General features: G+C 57.9%; 1 protein-coding gene and 1 pseudogene across 1 annotated transcript in view; both read right to left on the bottom strand.

Annotated features, from left to right (window-relative positions):
* CPSF1 (cleavage and polyadenylation specific factor 1) overlaps positions 1-18725 on the bottom strand; it is a 54569-nt gene extending 35844 nt beyond the window's left edge. Inside the window, 20 exon segments of the mRNA XM_069882041.1 lie at positions 576-656; positions 1633-1707; positions 1816-1910; positions 3003-3054; positions 5479-5604; positions 6639-6726; positions 8112-8205; positions 9747-9857; positions 11779-11919; positions 13226-13285; positions 13288-13370; positions 14326-14479; positions 15297-15375; positions 15456-15589; positions 16219-16246; positions 16368-16417; positions 16420-16443; positions 16446-16545; positions 18371-18571; positions 18705-18725. Of these exon segments, the coding sequence (XP_069738142.1) occupies positions 576-656; positions 1633-1707; positions 1816-1910; positions 3003-3054; positions 5479-5604; positions 6639-6726; positions 8112-8205; positions 9747-9857; positions 11779-11919; positions 13226-13285; positions 13288-13370; positions 14326-14479; positions 15297-15375; positions 15456-15589; positions 16219-16246; positions 16368-16417; positions 16420-16443; positions 16446-16545; positions 18371-18571; positions 18705-18725 (1797 nt within the window).
* A 799-nt stretch (positions 18726-19524) lies between these two features.
* LOC138734427 (shematrin-like protein 2) lies at positions 19525-20701 on the bottom strand (annotated as a pseudogene).

Genomic DNA, 20701 nt, shown 5'->3' with positions numbered 1-20701 from the left:
GGCTCGGGCTCTGCCCTGGTTTGCTCCAGGCTCTGATCTGGCACCGGTACCTGACCTGCCGCCCACGGCCACGGCCACAGGCCTTAGACGGCGCCAGGGGACAACGGGGACACCGGGGAGGGGACTGGGGACACTGGGATGGGGACTGGGGACACCAGGAGGGAGATGGGGACACTGGGATGGGGACTGGGGACACTGGGAGGGAGATGGGGACATCGGGATGGGGACTGGGGACACTGGGATGGGAACTGGGGACACCAGGAGGGAGATGGGGACATCGGGATGGGAACTGGGGACACCAGGAGGGAGATGGGGACATCAGGATGGGAACTGGGGACACCGGGATGGGGACTGGGGACACTGGGATGGGGACTGGGGACACCGGGAGGGAGATGGGGACACTGGGATGGGGACTGGGGACACCGGGAGGGAGATGGGGACATCGGGATGGGGACTGGGGACACCGGGATGGGGACTGGGGACACCGGGATGGGGACTGGGGACACTGGGAGGGAGATGGGGACACGGGGCGGGGACACGGGGTGGGGACACGGGGCGGGGACACGGGGAGCCACCTGCAGCACGGTGAGGGCCCCGTTCTTGCCGTAACCCGAGCAGAGGACGATCTCCAGGTCCGGCTCCGGATTGTTCTGGAACTGGGAGAGAGGAACCACCACTGGGAACCAGCAGAGACACCGAGCGGGGGCAGCAGCAGCAGGAGGAGGAGGAAGAAGGAGGAGGAGGAGGAGGAGGAAGGAAGAGGAGGAGGAAAAAGAAGAAGAAGAAGAAAAAGAAGGAGGATGAAAGAGAAGGAGGAGGAAGAAGAAAAAGGAGGAGGAAGAAGAAAGAGGAGGAGAAAGAAGAAGAAGGAAGGAAGAGAAGGAGGAGAAGGAAGAAAAAGAAGGAGGAGGAAGAAGAAGAAGGAGCAGGAAAAAGAAGAAGGAGAATAGAAGGAAAAAGAAGGAGAAGAAAAGAAAGAAGAAGGAAAGAAGGAAGAAGGAAGAGAAAAGAAGGAAGAAGAAGGAAAGAAGGAAGGAGAAAGAAGAAGAAAGAGGAGGAGGAAGAAGAAGGAGGAGGAGGAGGAAGAAGGAGGAGGAGGAGGAAGAAGGAGGAGGAGGAGGAGGAAGAAGGAGGAGGAGGAGGAAGAAGAAGGAGGAGGAGGAGGAAGAAGGAGGAGGAGGAGGAAGGAGGAGGAGGAGGAGGAAGGAGGAGGAGGAGGAGGAAGGAGGAGGAGGAGAATAGAAGGAAAAAGAAGAAGGAGAAAAGAAGGAGGAAAGAAGGAAGCAGAAAAGAAGAAAGAAGGAGAAGAAAAGAAGGAAGAAAAAGAAGGAGGAAAAAAAGAAGGGAAGAAGGAAGAAGGAGAAATGAAGGAAGAAGGAGGAGAAAAGAAAGAAGAAGGAGGAGAAACGAAGGAAGAAGAAGGAAAGAAGGAAGAAGGAGGAGGAGAAAAAGAAGGAAAGAAGCAAGAAGAAGGAGAAATGAAGGAAGAGAAAAGAAGGAAGAAAAAGGAAAGAAGGAAGAAGAAGGAGGAGAAACAAAAGAAGAAGGGAAAGAACAAAGAAGAAGAAAAGAAGGAAGAAGAAGAAGAAGGAGGAAGAAGGAAGGCAGGAGGAGCAGCAGGGTCTCTCTCACCTCCTCGGAGAGGAAGGCCGGCTCCCCCATGGCGGCGTTGGCGCAGGGCCCGATGTTGAGGATGCTGTCACACACCTGGGGGACACAGGAGGGGACGGGGGTGTCGGGGGGCACCAGGGAGGTGACAGGGGGAGGTGACAGCGGGGAGGTGACAGGGGGAGGTGACAGGGGTCCCGGTCCCACCTCGAAGGAGTAGGTGGCCAGCTGGGTGCCCGACTGCGCCTCGCTGCCGTACACCTCGATCTCGTCCACCTCGTCCTGCGGCGCCGGCTTCCCGCCTGCGGGGACACCCCGCGTCACCCCGTGTCCCCTCCTGTCACCCCACATCATCCTGGGCCCCCCCCGTCACCCCCTTGTCACCTCCCTGTCACCCCATCAACCTCCATCTCCCCCCTGTCACCCCCCATCGCTGTCACCCCATCACCTCCCGTCACCCCCCTGTCCCCTTCCTGTCACCCGTGTCACCCTCCCCGTCACCCCCAGCGTCCCCCCGTCACCCATCACACCCCTCCCAGCCCCACGTCACCCCCCTTGTCACCCCGTTACCTCCTTCGCTCCGTCACCTCCTTGTCACTTTGTCACCCCCCATCCCCCTCCTGTCACCCCCCTGTCACCCCCATCCCCCTCCTGTCACCCCCCATCCCCCTCCTGTCACCCCACATCATCCTGGGCCCCCCCCGTCACCCCCTTGTCACCCTGTCACCCCCCTGTCACCCCATCACCTCCCGTCACCCCCCTGTCACCCTCCTGTCCCCTTGTCACCTTCCTGTCACCTCCAGCGTCCCCCCGTCACCCATCACACCCCCATGTCACCCCCCTTGTCACCCCGTTATCTCCTTCGCTCCGTCACCTCCTTGTCACTTTGTCACCCCCATCCCCCTCCTGTCACCCCCCATCACTCTGCCACCCCCGTGTCACCCCTCTTGTCACCCTGTCGTCTCCACCGCTGTCACCCCCCGACCCCCTCCTGTCCCCTTGTCACCTTCCTGTCACCCCCCATCACCTTGTCACCCCCTTGTCACCCCTGTCACCCCCCATCATCCTGTTATCTCCTTCACTCCATCACCCCCTTATCACTTTGTCACCCCCCATCCCCCTCCTGTCACCCCCCATCATCCCCCTGTCACCCTCCTGTCACCCCCACCCCCTCCTGTCACCCCCTTGTCACCCCCATCCCCCTCCTGTCACCCCCATCCCCCTCCTGTCACCCCCCTGTCACCCCCATCCCCCTTCTGTCACCCCCCAGTCACCCCTATCACCCTCCTGTCACCCCCCATCCCCCTCCTGTCACCCCCTTGTCACCCCCATCCCCCTCCTGTCACCCCCCTGTCACCCCCATCCCCCTGTCCCCCCCTGTCCCCCCCACCCACCGGGCCAGGTCCCCGAGGACTCCGATCGCTTCTTCTTCACCGGGGGCTCCTCCTGGGGGTGGGGGGGGAAACGAGAGCTGGGACCCCAATCCGGGACCCCCCCGCACCCCCAAACCGGGACGGGGACCAGGGGACTGGGATGGGGGGGCTGGGAGCCCCAGGAGGGGGGGTGGGGGTCCCAGGAAGGGGTTTGGGGGCTCCAGAAGGGATTTTGGGGTGCCCAAAATGGGTTTAGGGGTGCCCAGAAGGGGTTTTGGGGTGCCCAGAAGGGGTTCTGGGGTCCCAGGATGGGGTTTAGGGGTGCCCAGAATGGGTTTTGGGGCTCCAGAAGGGGTTCTGGGGTCCCAGGATGGGGTTTTCGGGTGCCCAGAAGGGGTTTGGGGGTCCTGGGATGGGGGGGCTGGGTCACCTGGAAGGGGTTTGGGGGCTCCAGAAGGGATTTTGGGGATCCCAGGATGGGGTTTTGGGGCACCCAGAATAGGTTCTGGGGTCCCAGGATGGGGTTTGGGGTGTCCAGAATGGGTTTGGGGGCTCCAGAAGGGGTTCTGGGGTCCCAGGATGGGGTTTTGGGGCGTCCAGAAGGGGTTTGGGGGTCCCGGGATGGGGGGGCTGGGTCACCTGGAAGAGGTTTGGGGGACCAAGACGGGATTTGGGGGGACCCAGAACAAGTTTTGGGGCTCTAGAAGGGGTTCTAGGGTCCCAGGTTGGGGTTTGGGGGTGACTGGAAGAGGTTTGGGGGTGCTGGGATGGGAGGTTGAGTGACCTGGAAGGGGTTTGGGGACCAGGATGGGGTTTGGTGCCCCCAAGGTGGGTTTTGGGGTGCCCAGGGTGCATTTTGGGGTCCCCAGCGTGGATTTTGGTGCCCCCAGGATGGATTTTGGGGTCCCGGGGTGGATTTCGGGGCCCCCAGGATGGAGTTTGGGGTCTCCAGGTCAGATTTTGGGGTCTCCAGGATGGATTTGGGGGCCCCTAGGACAGATTTTGGTGTTCCCAGGTGGATTTCGGGGTCTCCAGGACAGGTTTTGGGGTCCCAGCGTGGATTTTGGGGTCTCTTGGGACCGATTTTGAGGTTCCCAGGTGGATTTTGGTGCCTCCAGGTGGATTTTGGGGCCCCCAGGTCAGATTTTTGGCTCCCAGGCTAGATTTTGGGGCCCTTAGGATGGATTTTGGGGTCTCCAGGACAGATTTTGGGGTCTCCAAGATGGATTTTGGGGTCTCGGCGTGGATTTTGGGGTCTCTCGGGACCGATTTTGAGGTTCCCAGGTGGACTTTGGTGCCTCCAGGTGGATTTTGGGGCCCCCAGGTCAGATTTTCAGCTCTCAGGGTAGATTTTGGGACCCCTAGGACAGATTTTGGGGTCTCCAGGGTGGATTTTGGGGTCTCCAAGATGGATTTTGGGGTCCCAGCGTGGATTTTGGGGTCTCTCGGGACCGATTTTGAGGTTCCCAGGTGGATTTTGGGGCCCCCAGGTCAGATTTTTTGCTCCCAGGGTGGATTTTGGAGCCCTCAGGACGGATTTTGGGACCCCTAGGACAGATTTTGGGATCTCCAGGACAGATTTTGGGGTCCTGGCATGGATTTTGGGGTCTCTCAGACTTGATTTTGAGGTTCCCAGGTGGATTTTGGTGCCCCCAGGTCAGATTTTTGGCGCCCAGAGTGGATTTTGGGGCGCCCAGTGTGGATTCTGGGGCCCCCAGGGTGGATTTTGGGGTGCCCAGGGTGGATTCTGGGGTGCCCAGCGTGGATTTTGGGGCCCCCAGGGTGGATTTTGGGGCCCCCAGGGTAGATTTTGGGGTGCCCAGGGTGGATTCTGGGGCGCCCAGGTCAGATTTTTGGCTCCCAGGGTGGATTTCGGGACCCCCAGGATGGATTCTGGGGTCTCCAGGACAAATTTTGGGGTCCCGGCATGGATTTTGGGGTCTCTTGGGCCTGATTTTGAGGTTCCCAGGGTGGATTTTGGGGCCCCCAGGTCAGATTTTTAGTTCCCAGAATGGATTTTGGGGCCCCCAGGGTGGATTTTGGGGCCCCTAGGACAGATTCTGGGGCGCCCAGGGTGGATTTTGGGGCCCCCAGGATGGATTCTGGGGCGCCCAGGATGGATTCTGGGGCGCCCAGGGTGGATTTTGGGGTCTCGGCATGGATTTTGGGGTCTCTCGGGACCGATTTTGAGGTTCCCAGGTGGACTTTAGTGCCTCCAGGTGGATTTTGGGGCCCCTAGGATGGATTCTGGGGCGCCCAGGGTGGATTTTGGGGTGCCCAGGGTGGATTTTGGGGCCCCCAGGGTGGATTCTGGGGCCCGCAGGGTGGATTTTGGGGTGCCCAGGGTGGATTTTGGGGCGCCCAGGGTGGATTTTGGGGTGCCCAGGGTGGATTTTGGTGCCCCCAGGGTGGATTCTGGGGCCCGCAGGGTGGATTTTGGGGTGCCCAGGGTGGATTTTGGGGTGCCCAGGGTGGATTTTGGGGCGCGGCGTCTCACCTGCCGGTCGGCGCCGTCCTTGGCGCCGTTGCTGGGCGGCTCCTGCAGCTTCTCCGTGTACTTGAGGAGCAGGGAATTGCCCAGGCGGGACCCCAAAAACAGGTACCCCGGCTCCAGGGGCACCATCTGGGGGGGCCACGGGTCACTGAGGGGGGCAGGGACCCTCGGGGGGGGAAAAAGGGGGTCCCTGGGGGGGAATATTGGGGTGACAAGGACCCTCGGGGGGGGAATTGGGGTCCCTGGGGGGGAATATTGGGGTGACAAGGACCCTCGGGGGGGGAATTGGGGTCCCTGGGGGGGGATATTGGGGTGACAAGGACCCTTGGGGGGGGAATTGGGGTCCCTGGGGGGGAATATTGGGGTGACAAGGACCCTCGGGGGGGGAATTGGGGTCCCTGGGGGGGATATTGGGGTGACAAGGACCCTCGGGGGGGGGAAATTGGGGTCCCTGGGGGGGGATATTGGGGTCCCTCAGAGGAAAAAGGGGGTTCCCTGGGGGGATATTGGGGCATGGGGGTGGACTTTGGGGTCCCGGGGTGGATTTTGGGGTCCCAGGATGGATTTTGGGGCTCGAGGGGGTGCATTTTGGGGTCCCAGGATATGTATTTTGGGGTTCGAAGGGGTGGATTTGGGGGTCCCGGGGTGGATTTTGGGGTCCTGGGGGTGGATTTTGGGGTCCCGGGGTGGATTCTGGGGTTTGAGGGGGTGGATTTTGGGGTCCCAGGATGGATTTTGGGGTCCTGGGGGTGGGTTTTTGGGTCCTGGGGGTGGGTTTTGGGGTTTGAGGGGGTGGATTTTGGGGTCCTGATGTGGATTTTGGGGTCCCGGGGTGTATTTTGGGGTCCCAGGGGTGTATTTTGGGGTTTGAGGGGGAGAATTTTGGAGTCCCAGGGGGTGGCTTTTGGGGTCCCGGGGTGGCTTTTGGGGTCTGGGGGTGGATTTCGGGGTCCTGGGTGGGTATTTTGGGGTCCTGGGTGGGTATTTTGGGGTCCTGGGGTGGATTTTGGGGCCCTGTGGGTGGCTTTTGGGGTCCCGGGGTGGCTTTTGGGGTGCCGGGGGAGGCTTTTGGGGTCCCGGGGGAGGCTTTCGGGGTGCCGGGGGAGGCTTTCGGGGTGCCGGGGTGGATTTTGGGGTGCCGGGGAGGCTTTCGGGGTGCGTACGCAGGTGGTGAGGACGCTGGCGGCCGCCTTGTCGAAGTGGAAGGCTCGGACGCTGCGCATCCCGTCCGTGATCAGCGTCAGCACGTAGCTGCGGGGCAGCCGCGCCGTGGGGCTCGGACCCACAGGGACCCACGGACACCCCCCACGGCCACCCCACACTGACCCACGGGGACCCACAGTGACCCACAGTGACCCATAGTGACCCACAGCTGACCCATAGTGACCCATGGGGACCCACAGTGACCCGCAGTGACCCACAGCTGACCCATAGTGACCCATGGGGACCCACAGCTGCCCCATAGTGACCCACAGCTGCCCCATGGTGACCCACAGCTGACCCATAGTGACCCACGGTGACCCATGGACACCCCACACTGCCCCATGGTGACCCACAGACACGCCACACTGACCCACAGCCACCCCACAGTGACCCACAGCCACCCCACAGTGACCCACGGACACCCCACAGTGACCCACGGACACCCCACAGTGCCCCACAGCCACCCCACAGTGACCCACGGACACCCCACAGTGACCCACAGTGACCCATGGTGACCCACAGCCACCCCATAGCGACCCATGGTGACCCACGGCCGCCCCACAGTGCCCCACGGCCACCTCCTGGTGACCCACAGCTGCCCCATGGCCACCTCACGGTGACCCACAGTGCCCCACGGCCACCTCATGGTGACCCACAGTGCCCCACGGCCACCTCATGGTGACCCACAGCTGCCCCACGGCCACCTCATGGTGACCCACAGTGCCCCACGGCCACCTCACGGTGACCCACAGTGCCCCACGGCCACCTCACGGTGACCCACAGTGCCCCACGGCCACCTCCTGGTGACCCACAGTGCCCCACGGCCACCCCACGGTGACCCACAGTGCCCCACGGCCACCTCATGGTGACCCACAGTGCCCCACGGCCACCTCATGGTGACCCACAGCTGCCCCACGGCCACCTCCTGGTGACCCACAGCTGCCCCACGGCCACCTCATGGTGACCCACAGTGCCCCACGGCCACCTCACGGTGACCCACAGTGCCCCACGGCCACCTCCTGGTGACCCACAGTGCCCCACGGCCACCTCATGGTGACCCACACTGCCCCACGGCCACCTCATGGTGACCCACAGCTGCCCCACGGCCACCTCCTGGTGACCCACAGTGCCCCACGGCCACCCCACGGTGACCCACAGCTGCCCCACGGCCACCTCATGGTGACCCACACTGCCCCACGGCCACCTCCTGGTGACCCACAGTGCCCCACGGCCACCCCACGGTGACCCACAGTGCCCCACGGCCACCTCATGGTGACCCACAGTGCCCCACGGACACCCCACGGTGACCCACAGCTGCCCCACACTGCCCCGTGGTGACCCACAGTGCCCCACGGCCACCTCCTGGTGACCCACAGTGCCCCACGGCCACCTCACGGTGACCCACAGCTGCCCCCCGGTGCCCCCCGACTCACATCTCGCCGCCCTTGAGGGAAATGACCATCTTGTCGTAGGAGATGAAGGCGGCCTGAGCGCAGTCCAGGGTCAGCCGGACGCCCTCCTGCACCCCTGGGACCACAAACAGCTCCGTCAGGCCGGGACGGGACGAGGAGGAGGAGGGGGAGGAGGAGGAGGAAGGACGAAGATGAAGATGAGGAGGAGAAAGAAGATGAAGACAAGGAGGTTCAGGAAGACAAAGAGGAGGAAGAAGATGAAGACAAGAAGGAGGAGGAAGATGAAGACAAGGAAGAGGGAGGAAGATGAAGACAAGGAGGAGAAAGAAGATGAGGAGGAGGAGGAAGATGAAGACGAGGAGGAGAAAAATGAAGACGAGGAGGAGAAAAATGAAGACGAGGAGGAAGATGAAGACGAGGAGGAGGAGGAAGACGAGGAGGAGGAGGAAGACGAGGAGGAGGAGGAAGACGAGGAGGAGGAGGAAGACGAGGAATGGGTAAAGGAATAAGAAGCAAATGGGGAACAGGATGAGGAAGAAGATGGGGAGGAGGACAATGAATAGGATGAGATGATGATGAGGAGGGAGACAAACAAGGAAGAGGGAGGAGGAAGACGAGGAGGAACACGGAGACAAAGAAAGAAGATGCAGATGAAGGGGTTTAGGAAGAGGAGAAGGATGAGGAAGATGAGGGAAAGCAGGAGGACGAAGAGAACAAGGAGGTCGTAAAAGAGCAAGGAGAAGGAGGAGGATGATGAGAACGAGGACAAAATGGGATTAGGAAGAAGAGGAGGAGGAGGAGGAAAAGAAAGAGGAGGAGGAGGAGGAGGAGGAGGAGGAGGAGGAGGAGGAGAAAGAGGAGGAGGAGGCCAAAGAGAACAAGAAGGAGGAAGAAGACAAGGAGGATGGACAGAAGGAGAATGAGGAGGACAAGGAGGAGGATGAGGAGGACGAGGAGAAGAAGGACAAGGAGGAGGAGAAGGACGAGGAAGAGAAGGAGGAAGACGAGGAGGAGGAAGACGAGGAGGAGGAAGACGAGGAGAAGGAGGAAGACGAGGAGAAGGAGGAAGACGAGGAGAAGGAGGAAGACGAGGAGGAGAAAGAGGAAGACGAGGAAGAGAAAGAGGAAGACGAGGAGGAGAAAGAGGAAGACGAGGAGGAGAAAGAGGAAGACGAGGAGGAGAAAGAGGAAGACGAGGAGGAGAAAGAGGAAGACGAGGAGGAGAAAGAGGAAGACAAGGAGGAGAAAGAGGAAGACGAGGAGGAGAAAGAGGAAGACGAGGAGGAGAAAGAGGAAGACAAGAAGGAGAAGGAGGAAGACGAGGAGGAGAAGGAGGAAGACGAGGAGGAGAAGGAGGAAGACGAGGAGGAGGAGGAGGAAGACGAGGAGGAGAAGGAGAAGAACAAGGAGGAGAAGGAGGAGAACAAGGAGGAGAAGAAGGAAGAGGACGAGGAGGAGGAGAAGGAAGAGGACAAGGAGGAGGAGAAGGAAGAGGAGGAGGAGGAGGAAGAGGATGAGGAGGAGGAGAAGGAAAACGAGGTGGAGGATGAGAAGGAGAAGAAAGAGGAGGAGGAGGACAATGAGAAAAGAAGAAGGAGGTGGAGGACAAGGAGAGGGACCAGAGGAGGAGGAGGAAGGCCAGGGGCGAGGCCTTACGCAGCGGGAAGACGGTGGTGCCGTTGGTGAGGCTGTTGAGGGCGACCCCGTAGGGCGGGACGCTCTGGTTGAGGTAGAGCAGCGAGTTGACGGCGAAGATCACGACTCCCCCTGCGTGGAAACCAGAGCTGGGACCCCCAAACTGGGGACCCCCCCACGCCCCCAAACTGGGACGGGCACCAGGGGACTGGGACGGGGGACTGGGAACCCCAGGAGGGGGGTTTGGGGGTCCTGGCATGGGGGGTTGTGTCACCTGGAAGGGGTTTGTGGGCGACAGAAAGGATTTTGGGGATCAGGATGGGGTTTGGGGGGGACCCAGAATAGGTTCTGGGGTCCCAGGATGGGGTTTGGGGTGTCCAGAATGGGTTTGGGGGCTCCAGAAGGGGTTCTGGGGACCCAGGATGCAGCTTTGGGGGGACCAGAAGGGGTTTGGGGGTCCTGGGATTCCAGGTTTGGGTCACCTGGAAGGGGCTTTGGGGCTCCGGAAAGGATTTTGGGGACCAGGATGGGGTTTTGGGGGGCCCAGAAGGGGTTTAAGTCACCTGGAAGGGCTTTGGGGACCAGGATGAGGTTTTGGGGTGCTCAGAATGGGTTTTGGGGCTCCAGAGGGGGTTCTGGGGTCCCAGATTGGGGTTTGGGGGCACCCAGAAAGGGTTTGAGGGTCCTGGGATGGGAGTTTGAGTCACCTGGAAGGGGTTTGGGGGCTCCAGAAGGGATTTTGGGGGTCCCAGGATGGGGTTTTGGGGCACCCAGAATAGGTTCTGGGGTCCCAGGAAGGGGTTTTGGGGTGCCTGGAAGAGGTTTGGTGCCCCCAAAGTGGATTTTGGGGTGCTCGGGGTGCATTTTGGGGTCCCCAGCGTGGATTTTGGGGCCCCAGAGCAGGTTTTGGTGCCACCAGGACGGGTTTTGAGGTGCTCAGGATGGATTTTGAGGTCCCTAGATGGACTTTGATGCCTCCAGGATGGGTTTTGGGGGCCCTCAGGACAGATTTTGAGGTCCCTGGGTGGATTTTGGTGCCTTCAGGATGAATTTTGGGGTTCCCAGGTGTATTTTGGGGTTCCCAGGGTGGATTTCGGGGCCCCCAGGACAAATTTGGGGATCCTGAGGTGGATTTTGGGGTTCCCAAGTGGATTTCGGTGCTCCCAGGATGGACTTTAGGGCCCCCAGAACGATTTTTGGGGTCCTGGGGTGGATTTTGGGGTTCCCAGGGTGGATTTTGGGGCCCCCAGGACAAGTTTTGGGGTCCCGAGGTGGATTTCGGTGCTCTCAGGGTGGATTTTGGGGCCCCCAGGAGGGAATTTGGGGTCTCCAGGACAGATTTTGAGGTTCCCAGGTGGATTTTGGTGTCCCCAGGGTGGATTTTGGGGACCCCAGGACGGATTTTGGGGTCCCGGCGTGGATTTGGGGGTTCTTAGGTGGATTTCGGGGCCCCCAGGACAAATTTTGGGGTCCCGGGATGGATTTGGGGGTGCCCAGGTGGATTTTGGGGCCTCCAGGGTGGATTTCAGGGTTCCCAGGTGGATTTTGGTGTCCCCAGGACAGAGTTTGGGGTCTCCAAGACGGATTTTGGTGTCCCCAGGGTGGATTTTGGGGCCCCCAGGATGGATTTCGTTGCCTCCAGGGTGGATTTTGGGGTCCTGGGGTGGATTTCGGGGCCCCCAGGATGGATTTTGGGGTTCCCAGGACGAATTTTGGGGTCTCGGGGTGGATTTCAGGGCCCCCAGAGTGGATTTTGGGGCCCCCAGGGTGGATTTCAGGGTTCCCAGGTGGATTTTGGTGTCCCCAGGGTGGATTTTGGGGCCCCCCAGACGAATTTTGGGGTGCCGGAGTGGATTTAGGGGTTCCCAGGTGGATTTTGGTGTCCCCAGGGTGGATTTTGCTGCCTCCAAGGCGGATTTTGGGGCCCCCAGGATGGATTTCGCTGCCCCCAGGGTGGATTTTGGGGCCCCCAGGACGAATTTTAGGGGCCCAGGTTGGATTTTGGGGTCCCCGGGGTGGATTTCGGGGCCCTCCCCGCGTCGCCGGCCCCCACCGATGGGCTTGGGGACGGCCAGGGCCTGGGTGCAGTCGAAGGGGAGGTTGCTGAGGGACCAGATGACGGGGTGGACGCGCTGGAGGATGTTGAGGGAGATGGCGACGATGCTGCAGGTGTCCTGGCGCACGGCCACGCGCCTGGGGGGACACGGACCCGCTGTCACCCCAAAACCCCACAGTTTCACACAAAAAAACCCTACATTTCACCCCAAACCCCCACAATTTCACACAAAACCCCACAGTTTTACCCCAAACCCCCACAATTTCACACAAACCCCCACAGTTTCACACAGAAAACCCCAAGTTTTACATCCAAAACCCCCTAAATTTATACCCAAAACCCTCAGTTTCACCCAAAACACCTAAATTTTATGCCCAAACACCTAAATTTTATGCCCAAACCCCTAAATCTCACCCCTAAAACCCCTAAATTTGACTCCAAAACCTCAGTCTCACCTGAAAAACCTTAATTTTACCCCCAAACCCCTAAATTTTACCCCCAAACCCCATAAATTTGACCCCAAGACCCCTACATTTGATCCCAAAACACCTAAATTTTACCCCAAAACCCTAAATTCTACCCCCAAACCCTACAAATTTGACCCCAAGACCCCTACATTTGACCCCAAAACACCTAAATTTTACCCCAAAACCTCAGTTTCACCCAAAACACCTAAATTTTATGCCCAAACCCCTAAATCTCACCCCCAAAAAACCTAAATTTGACTCCAAAACCTCAGTTTCACCCACAAAACCTTAATTTTACCCCCAAACCCCATAAATTTGACCCCAAGACCCCTACATCTGACCCCAAACCCCCTAAGTTTTACCCCAAACCCCCCAATTTCACACAGAAAACCCCAAGTTTTACATCCAAACCCCCCTAAATTTTACCCCAAAACCTCAGTTTCACCCAAAACACCTAAATTTTATGCTCAAACACCTAGATCTCACCCCCAAAAAACCTAAATTTTACTCCAAAACCTGTTTCACCCCAAAAATCTTAATTTTACCCCCAAACCCCTAAATTTTACCCCCAAACCCCATAAATTGGGGGTAACATTTGACCCAAGACCCTACGTTTCACCCCAAGACCCCTACGTTTGACCCCAAACCCTACATTTGACCCCCAAACCCCTACATTTGACCCCCAAACCCCTACATCTGACCCAAACCCCTACATCTGACCCCAAACCCCCACATCTGACCCAAACCCCTACATCTGACCCCCAAACCCCACATTTGACCCCCAAACCCCTACATCTGACCCCCAAACCCCTACTTTTGACCTCCAGAACCCTACTTTTGACCCCCAACCCCTCCTTTTGACCCAACCCCCTAGTTTTGACCCCCAAACCCCTAGTTTTTGACCCCCAAACCCCTACATTTGACCCCCAACCCCCCAGATTTGACCCCCAACCCCCAGATTTGACCCCCGAGCGCACCCGGCCAGGTCTGGTTGGGCTCGAAGAGGATGAGGAGGGTGGGTTCGTAGTAGCCGTGGAGAACTGCATGTCGATGATGTTGAGCAGCTTCTCGTCCAGCTCCCGCACGTCGATGATGTAGCTGGGGAGGAAGCTCGACTTCTGCCTGCGGGGAAAGAGGGGACAGAGAGCAAAATCGTGGGGTTTGGGGTAAAATGTAGGTGTCTTGGGTGAAATGTAGGGGTTTTGGGGTAAAATGAAGGGTCTTGGGGTAAAATGGAGGGGATTTGGGGTAAAATGTAGGGTCTTGGGGTGAAATGTAGGGGTCTTGGAGTGAAATGTAGGGGTTTGGGTAAAATGAAGGGTCTTGGGGTAAAATGTAGGGGATTTGGGGTAAAATGTAGGGGTCTTGGGGTGAAATGTAGGGGTCTTGGAGTGAAATGTAGGGGTTTGGGTAAAATGTAGGGGTTTTGGGGTAAAATGTAGGGTCTTGGGGTAAAATTTGGGGGTTCTGGGGTGAAATGTAGGGGGTTGGGTGAAATGTAGGGTCTTGGGGTGAAATGTAGGGTCTTGGGTGAAATGTAGGGGGTTTAGGGTAAAATGTAGGGTCTTGGGGTAAAATGGAGGGGGGTTGGGGGTAAATGGAGGGTCTGGGGTGAAATGTAGGGTCTTGGGTAAATGTAGGGGGTTTGGGTAAATGTAGGGGTTTAGGGTAAAATGTAGGGTCTTGGGGTGAAATGTAGGGGTTTTGGGGTAAAATGTAGGGGATTTGGGGTAAAATGTAGGGTCTTGGGGTGAAATGTAGGGGGTTTGGGGTAAAATGTAGGGTCTTGGGGTAAAATGTAGGGGGTTTGGGGTGAAATGTAGGGGGTTTTGGGGTAAAATGTAGGGGATTTGGGGTAAAATGTAGGGTCTTGGGGTGAAATGTAGGGGTCTTGGTGGTGAAATGTAGGGGTTTGGGGTAAAATGTAGGGGGTCTTGGGGTGAAATGAATGGTCTTGGGTGAAGTGAAGGGTCCTGGGTGAAATGGAGGGTCTTGGGGTAAAATGGAGGGGTCTTGGGGTAAAATGAGGGGTTTTGGGGTAAAATTTTGGGGTTCTGGGGTAGATTGAAGGCCTGACCCCTCTCCCACCAGCCCGTCGTGCTCGTCGGTGAGCGTGTCGCGGCGGAAGGGCAGCACGACGAGGCGGGTGCCGTAGATGAGCATGACGGCGCAGCGCCCGTCGGGGTCCACGCGCACACACGGGATGTGAACGTTCTGCACGAAGCCGTCTGGGGGGGACAGACGGGGGAAGGAAAAGGGGGAGGGGGAAGGAAAAGGGGGGAAAGGTTTGGAGGGAAAAAGTTGAGGGGAAAAAGTTTGAGGGGAAAAAGTTCGAGGGGGAAGAGGAGGAGCCCCTAGATGCCACTCGTCTTGGATTCAGAGAGTAGCGGTCAATGCTCGATGTCCACATGGACATCGATGGAACTCGATGATCTTTAAGGTCACTTGCAACCCAACCCATCCCATGATTGGGGTTGGAATGGAAGATCTTTGAGGTCCCTTCCACCCAACTCATTCCATGATTTGGGTTGGAAATGGAGGATCTTTGAGTCCCTTGCACCCCAACCCACAATTCCTGTTGGAAGTGGAGGATCTTTGAGGTCCCTTGCACCCCAACCCACAATTCCTGTAGGAACTGGAAGATCTTTGAGGTCCCTTGCACCCCAACCCACAATTCCTGTGGAAGTGGAGGATCTTTGAGGTCCCTTGCACCCCAACCCACAATTCCTGTAGGAACTGGAGGATCTTTGAGGTCCCTTGCACCCCAACCCACAATTCCTGTTGGAAGTGGAGGATCTTTGAGGTCCCTTGCACCCAACCCACAATTCCTGTTGGAACTGGAAGATCTTTGAGGTCCCTTGCACCCCAACCCACAATTCCTGTTGGAAGTGGAGAATCTTTGAGGTCCCTTGCACCCCAACCCACAACTCCTGTAGGAACTGGAGGATCTTTGAGGTCCTTGCACCTCACCCACAATTCCTGTAGAACTGGAAGGTGTTTGAGGTCCCTTGCACCCCAACCCCCTCCCGCTCGATTCCCTCACCCACCCCAGCTCGGGCTCCTCGAAGTAGTGAAGAGAAAGCGTCTTGAGGTCGTGGGTGCCGGGGTCGTATTCCACCACGGAGAGCTGGAAGGGAGCCAGCTGAGGAGCGGGACACCCAAAAAGAGGGGCTGGGGGGGGGGTTTGGGGGTGCCCCCCGGACCCACCTTGGCGTCCTTGAAGCTGAGGAGGAGGGCGTCGCGCTTGGCGCCCGCCAGCTGGACGCTCGCCATGGACATGACGTTGCCGAAGAGGGAGAAGGAGGCCAGGAGCTCCAGCTTCTCCTTGTGGCCCTTGCCCTCTGCGGGGGAAAACGGGAGAAAGGGGGGAAAAGGGGGAAAATGGGGAGAAAGGGGGGGAAAATGGGGAGAAAGGGGGAAAATGGGGAGAAAGGGGGAAATGGGGAGAAAGGGGGGGAAAAGGGGGAGAAGGGGGGAAAAACGGGGAGAAAGGGGGGGAAAAGGGGGAGAAAGGGGGGGAAAAGGGGGAGAAAGGGGGAGAAAGGGGGAGAAAAGGGGGAGAAAAGGGGAGAAAAGGGGGGGAAAAGGGGGGGAAAAGGGGGGGAAATGGGGGGGAAATGGGGAGAAAGGGGGGGGAAATGGGGGGGGAAGGGGGAGAAAGGGGGGGGAAGGGGGAGAAAAGGGGGAAAGGGGAGAAAAGGGGGGAAAGGGGGAGAAAAGGGGGGGAAATGGGGAGAAAGGGGGGGAAATGGGGGGGGAATGGGGGGAGAAGGGGGGAAAATGGGGAGAAAGTGGGGAGAAAGGGGGGAAACAAAGTGGGGGATCAAGAAGGGGGGGCTTTGTGAACCTACTTTGGGGGTCATGACCCCCCTCCCTGTGTCCCCCCCCCAAACGTGGGAGCTCACTCCAGAAATAGGGGGTCCAGCCCCCAAAACGGGGGATTCACCCCAAACCCCCTGCTCCTCTTTACCTGTATTGCGATCGCCTTTAACCACCGTCTGCGAGGGAAAACGGGAGCAAAACGGGATGAAAACATCAACCTCCCTGCCCAGAACCCCCAAAATTCGTCGTGGGGGGAGGTTTTGGGGTGGGGGGGGTCGGATTTTTGGGGGGTTTCACCTCGGAATCGTGATTGAGGCGGTAAACGTAGAGCTGGGAGGTGCCGGCACCACCAGGTTGCGTTCGGCGTTGGAGAGAAGTTGCAGAACATGGAGAACTCGAGCCCCGTCGGGGGGTGAGCCTGCTTGTAGACGGCGTACGCCCCAAAAAAGAGGGGGGGGCCCCCAAACTCACCGTCCTGAGGGGAAAAAGGGAAAAATAGAGAAAAGGGGTGGAAAGAGGGAGCCTAAAAGCCTCAGAGTGGGCCTAAGAGCCCCACAGTTCCCCTCCAAAACCTCCAGTTCTCACCCAAATCGCAACTTTTCCCAAAAAAACCCTGATTTTTCACCTCAAAACCCCACTTTTCCCTGAAAAATCCACACTTTTTTTACCAAAACCTGCACTTTTTTCTCCAAAACCTCCACATTTTTCACCAAAACCTCCACTTTTTCACCCAAAATTCTCATTTTTCCCCTCAAACCCCCACATTTCTCCCCTAAATCCTGATTTTTCCCCTCAAACCCCACATTTCCCCCTTAAAACCTCAACTTTTCCTCAAAAAACCTCAACTTTTCCTCAAAAAACCTCAACTTTTCCCCAAAACACCAACTTTTTCCCAAAAATCTACTTTCCCACCCCAAACCTTCACTTCTCCCCAGAAGCCCCACAGTTCCCCTCCAAAACCTCCAGTTTTCACCCAAATCCCAGCTTTTCCCAAGAAAACCGATTTTTCCCTCAAAACTCCCCATTTCTCCCGTAAAACCTCATTTTCCTGAAAAAATCGCACTTTTTAGCCCCAAATAACTTTTTTCCCCAAACCCTCCACTTTTTTTCCCAAAACCCCATTTTTTCCCCAAAAAACCTTGATTTTCCCCTCAAACCCCCACATTTCTCCCCTAAATCCTCGCTTTTCCCACCAAAACTCCCACGTTTCCCACTTAAAACCTCACTTTTTCCCCAAAAATCCTCACTTTTTTCCCCCAAAACCTCGACGTTTCCCCACAAATCCTCAACTTTTCCCCCAAGCCCTCACTTTTTTCCCCAAAAAACCTCAGCTTCTTCCCCAAACACCAACTTTTTCCTCAAAAAATCCTACTCTCCCACCCCAAACCTTCACTTCTCCCCCTAAAAGCCCCACAGTTCCCCACCAAAACCTCCAGTTTTCACCCAAATCCCAACCTTTACCCAAAAACCCCTGATTTTTCCCCTCAAAACCCAACATTTCTCCCCTAAATCCTCACTTTTCCCACCAAAACCCCCATGTTTCCCCCTTAAAACCTCACTTTTTCCAAAAAAAACCTCAACTTTTCCCCTAGACACCAACTTTCCCCCCCAAATCCTGATTTTCCACCCCAAAACCTTAGTTTTCTGCCTAAAAGCCCCACAGTTCCCCTCCAAAACCTCCAGTTTTCACCCAAATCCCAACTTTTCCCTCAAAAAAACTGATTTTTCCCCTCAAAACTCCCCATTTCTCCCCTAAATCCTCACTTTTCCCTGAAAAAAACCCACGTTTTACCCCGAAACACACACTTGTTCCCCAAAACCCTCCACTTTTTTCCCAAAATCCCATTTTTTCCCCTCAAAACTACCCATTTCTCCCCTAAACCCTCACTTTTCCCTGAAAAAAACATGTTTTACCCCAAATACTCACTTTTTTCCCCAAACCCTCCACTTTTTTCCCAAAACCCCATTTTTCCCCAAAAAACCCTGATTTTCCCCTCAAACCCCCCCATTTCTCCCCTAAATCCTCGCTTTTTCCACCAAAACCCCCACGTTTCCCTCTTAAAACCTCAATTTTTCCCCCAAAATCCTCACATTTTTCCCCAAAACCTCGATATTTTCCCCCAAATCCTCACCTTTCCCCCCCAAACCTCACATTTCCCCCCCAAATCCCGTTTTCCCCCCTCCCCGTACGCCCCTATTTCCCGCCCCCCGGGCTCCGTCCCCCCCCCAACCCCCCAATTCCTCCCGGCGCCCCCAAAACCCCCTGATTTCACCCCAAAACGCGCTCCCCGCCCCCTCACCCCGCGCGCCGCACGCGGCCCCGGAAGCGCCACCACCGAGGCGCCGGAAGCGGCGGCCAGAGCGGCAGCGCCGGGGCCGCTCTGGGAACGGCGGCCGCCGGGACCACAGAGACGCGCCGGAAGTGGCTCCACAAACGGCGGGAGCCGCGGACACCAGGGAGAGGCCGGAAGTGGAGGAAGAGCGGCGGCGCAGGGGCCGCTCTGCGAGAGAGGCCACGGCCAACGAGAGGGAGGGTCCTCCAGGAGGGAGCGGGATTCGAACCCGCGTGCCTACCGCATCCTATAGGGGCCCCGCGCCCTATAGCGGCCCCATAGCGCCCTATAGGGGCCGTACAGCACCCCATAGGGACTCCATAGCGCCCTATGGACACCCTGTGCCCCATAGGGACCCTATAGCACCCCACAGGGACCCTATAGCACCCCATAGAGCCCCATAGGGACCCTATAGCACCCCATGCTATAGGGTGTAACACCTGTAAGGCCCCATAAGGAACCTATAGGGCCCCATAGGGAACCTATATGGTTGGACTCGATGATCCGATGGGTCTTTTCCAGCCGGGTGATGCTATGATATGATTCTGCAGCCCCCATAGGGTCCCCATAGCGCCCCATAGGGACCCTGTGCCCCATAGACACCCCACAGCACCCAATAGAGACCCGATAGAGACCCCATAGGGCCCCATAGAGCCCCTATAGCGCCCCATAGAGACCCTATAGCTCCCCATAGAGACCCCATAGAGCCCCTATAGCGCCCCATAGAGACCCCATAGCGCCACATAGCACCCCATAGAGACCCTATGGCACCCCACAGCGCCCCACAGAGACCCTATAGCGCCCCATAGAGACCCCATAGCGCCCCAAAGAGACCCCATAGAGACCCCATAGCGCCCCATAGGGACCCCATAGAGACCCCATAGCACCCCACAGAGACCCCATAGTGCCCCATATAGACCCTATAGTGCCCCATAAGGACCCCATAGCGCCACATAGAGACCCTATAGTGCCCCATAGAGACCCCATAGCGCCCCATAGAGACTCCATAGAGACCCCAAAGATCCACATAGAGACGACATAGAGACCCCATAGAGATCCCATAGCGCCCCATAGAGACCCCATAGTGCCCCATAGAGACCTCATAGCGCCCCATAGAGACCTCATAGCGCCCCATAGACACCCCATAGAGACCCCAAAGATCCACATAGAGACGACATAGAGACCCCATAGAGATCCCATAGCGCCCCATAGAGACCCCATAGTGCCCCATAGAGACCCCATAGCGCCCCATAGACACCCCATAGTGCCCCACAGAGACCCCATAACGCCCCTTAATGCCCCATAGCGCCCCATAGAGACCCCATAGCGCCCCACAGAGACCCCATAGAGACCGCATAGTGCCCCATAAAGACCACATCACCCCATAGAGACCCCATAGGGCCCCATAAAGACCTCATAGCACCCCATATAGAACCCACAGCGCCCCATAGAGACCCTATAGCGCCCCACAGAGACCCTGTGCCCTGTAGAGCCCCTATAGCGCCCCATAGAGACCCCATAGCGCCCCATAGACAACCCATAGCGCCCCATAGAGACCCCATAGCACCCCATAGACACCCCATAGAGCCCCATAGAGACCCCATAGCACCCCATAGAGCCCCATAGTGCCGCATAGAGATCCAATAGAGACCCCATAGCGCCCCATAGGGACCACATAGCGCCCTATAGAGACCCTATAGCGCCCCATAGAGACCCCATAGGGCCCCTAGAGTCCCCATAGCGCCCCATAGAGACCCCATAGAGACCCCATAGAGACCCCATAGCGCCCCATAGGGACCCTATAGCGCCCCATAGAGACCCCATAGCGCCCCATAGGGACCCTATAGCGCCCCATAGAGACCCCATAGCGCCCCATAGACACCCCATAGAGACCCCATAGAGACCCCATAGTGCCCCATAGGGACCCCATAGCGCCCTATAGAGACCCTATAGCGCCCCATAGAGACCCCATAGGGCCCCTAGAGTCCCCATAACGCCCCATAGAGACCCCATAGAGACCCCATAGCGCCCCATAGAGACCCCATAGCGCCCCATAGAGACCACATAGCGCCCCATAGAGACCCCACAGTGCCCCACAGAGACCCCATAGCGCCCCATAGGGACCCTATAGCGCCCCATAGAGACCCTGTAGTGCCCCATAGGGACCCTATAGCGCCCCATAGAGACCCCATAGTGCCCCATAGAGACCCCATAGTGCCCCATAGAGACCCCATAGCGCCCCATAGAGACCCCGTAGTGCCCCATAGGGACCCCATAGCGCCCCATAGAGACCCCATA

This window comes from Phaenicophaeus curvirostris, unplaced genomic scaffold (assembly GCF_032191515.1).
Source record: "Phaenicophaeus curvirostris isolate KB17595 unplaced genomic scaffold, BPBGC_Pcur_1.0 scaffold_75, whole genome shotgun sequence".
Taxonomy (NCBI): Eukaryota; Metazoa; Chordata; class Aves; order Cuculiformes; family Cuculidae; genus Phaenicophaeus; species Phaenicophaeus curvirostris.
Note: the sequence above shows the minus strand (reverse complement) of the source record. Positions and strands in the feature narration are given on the sequence as shown.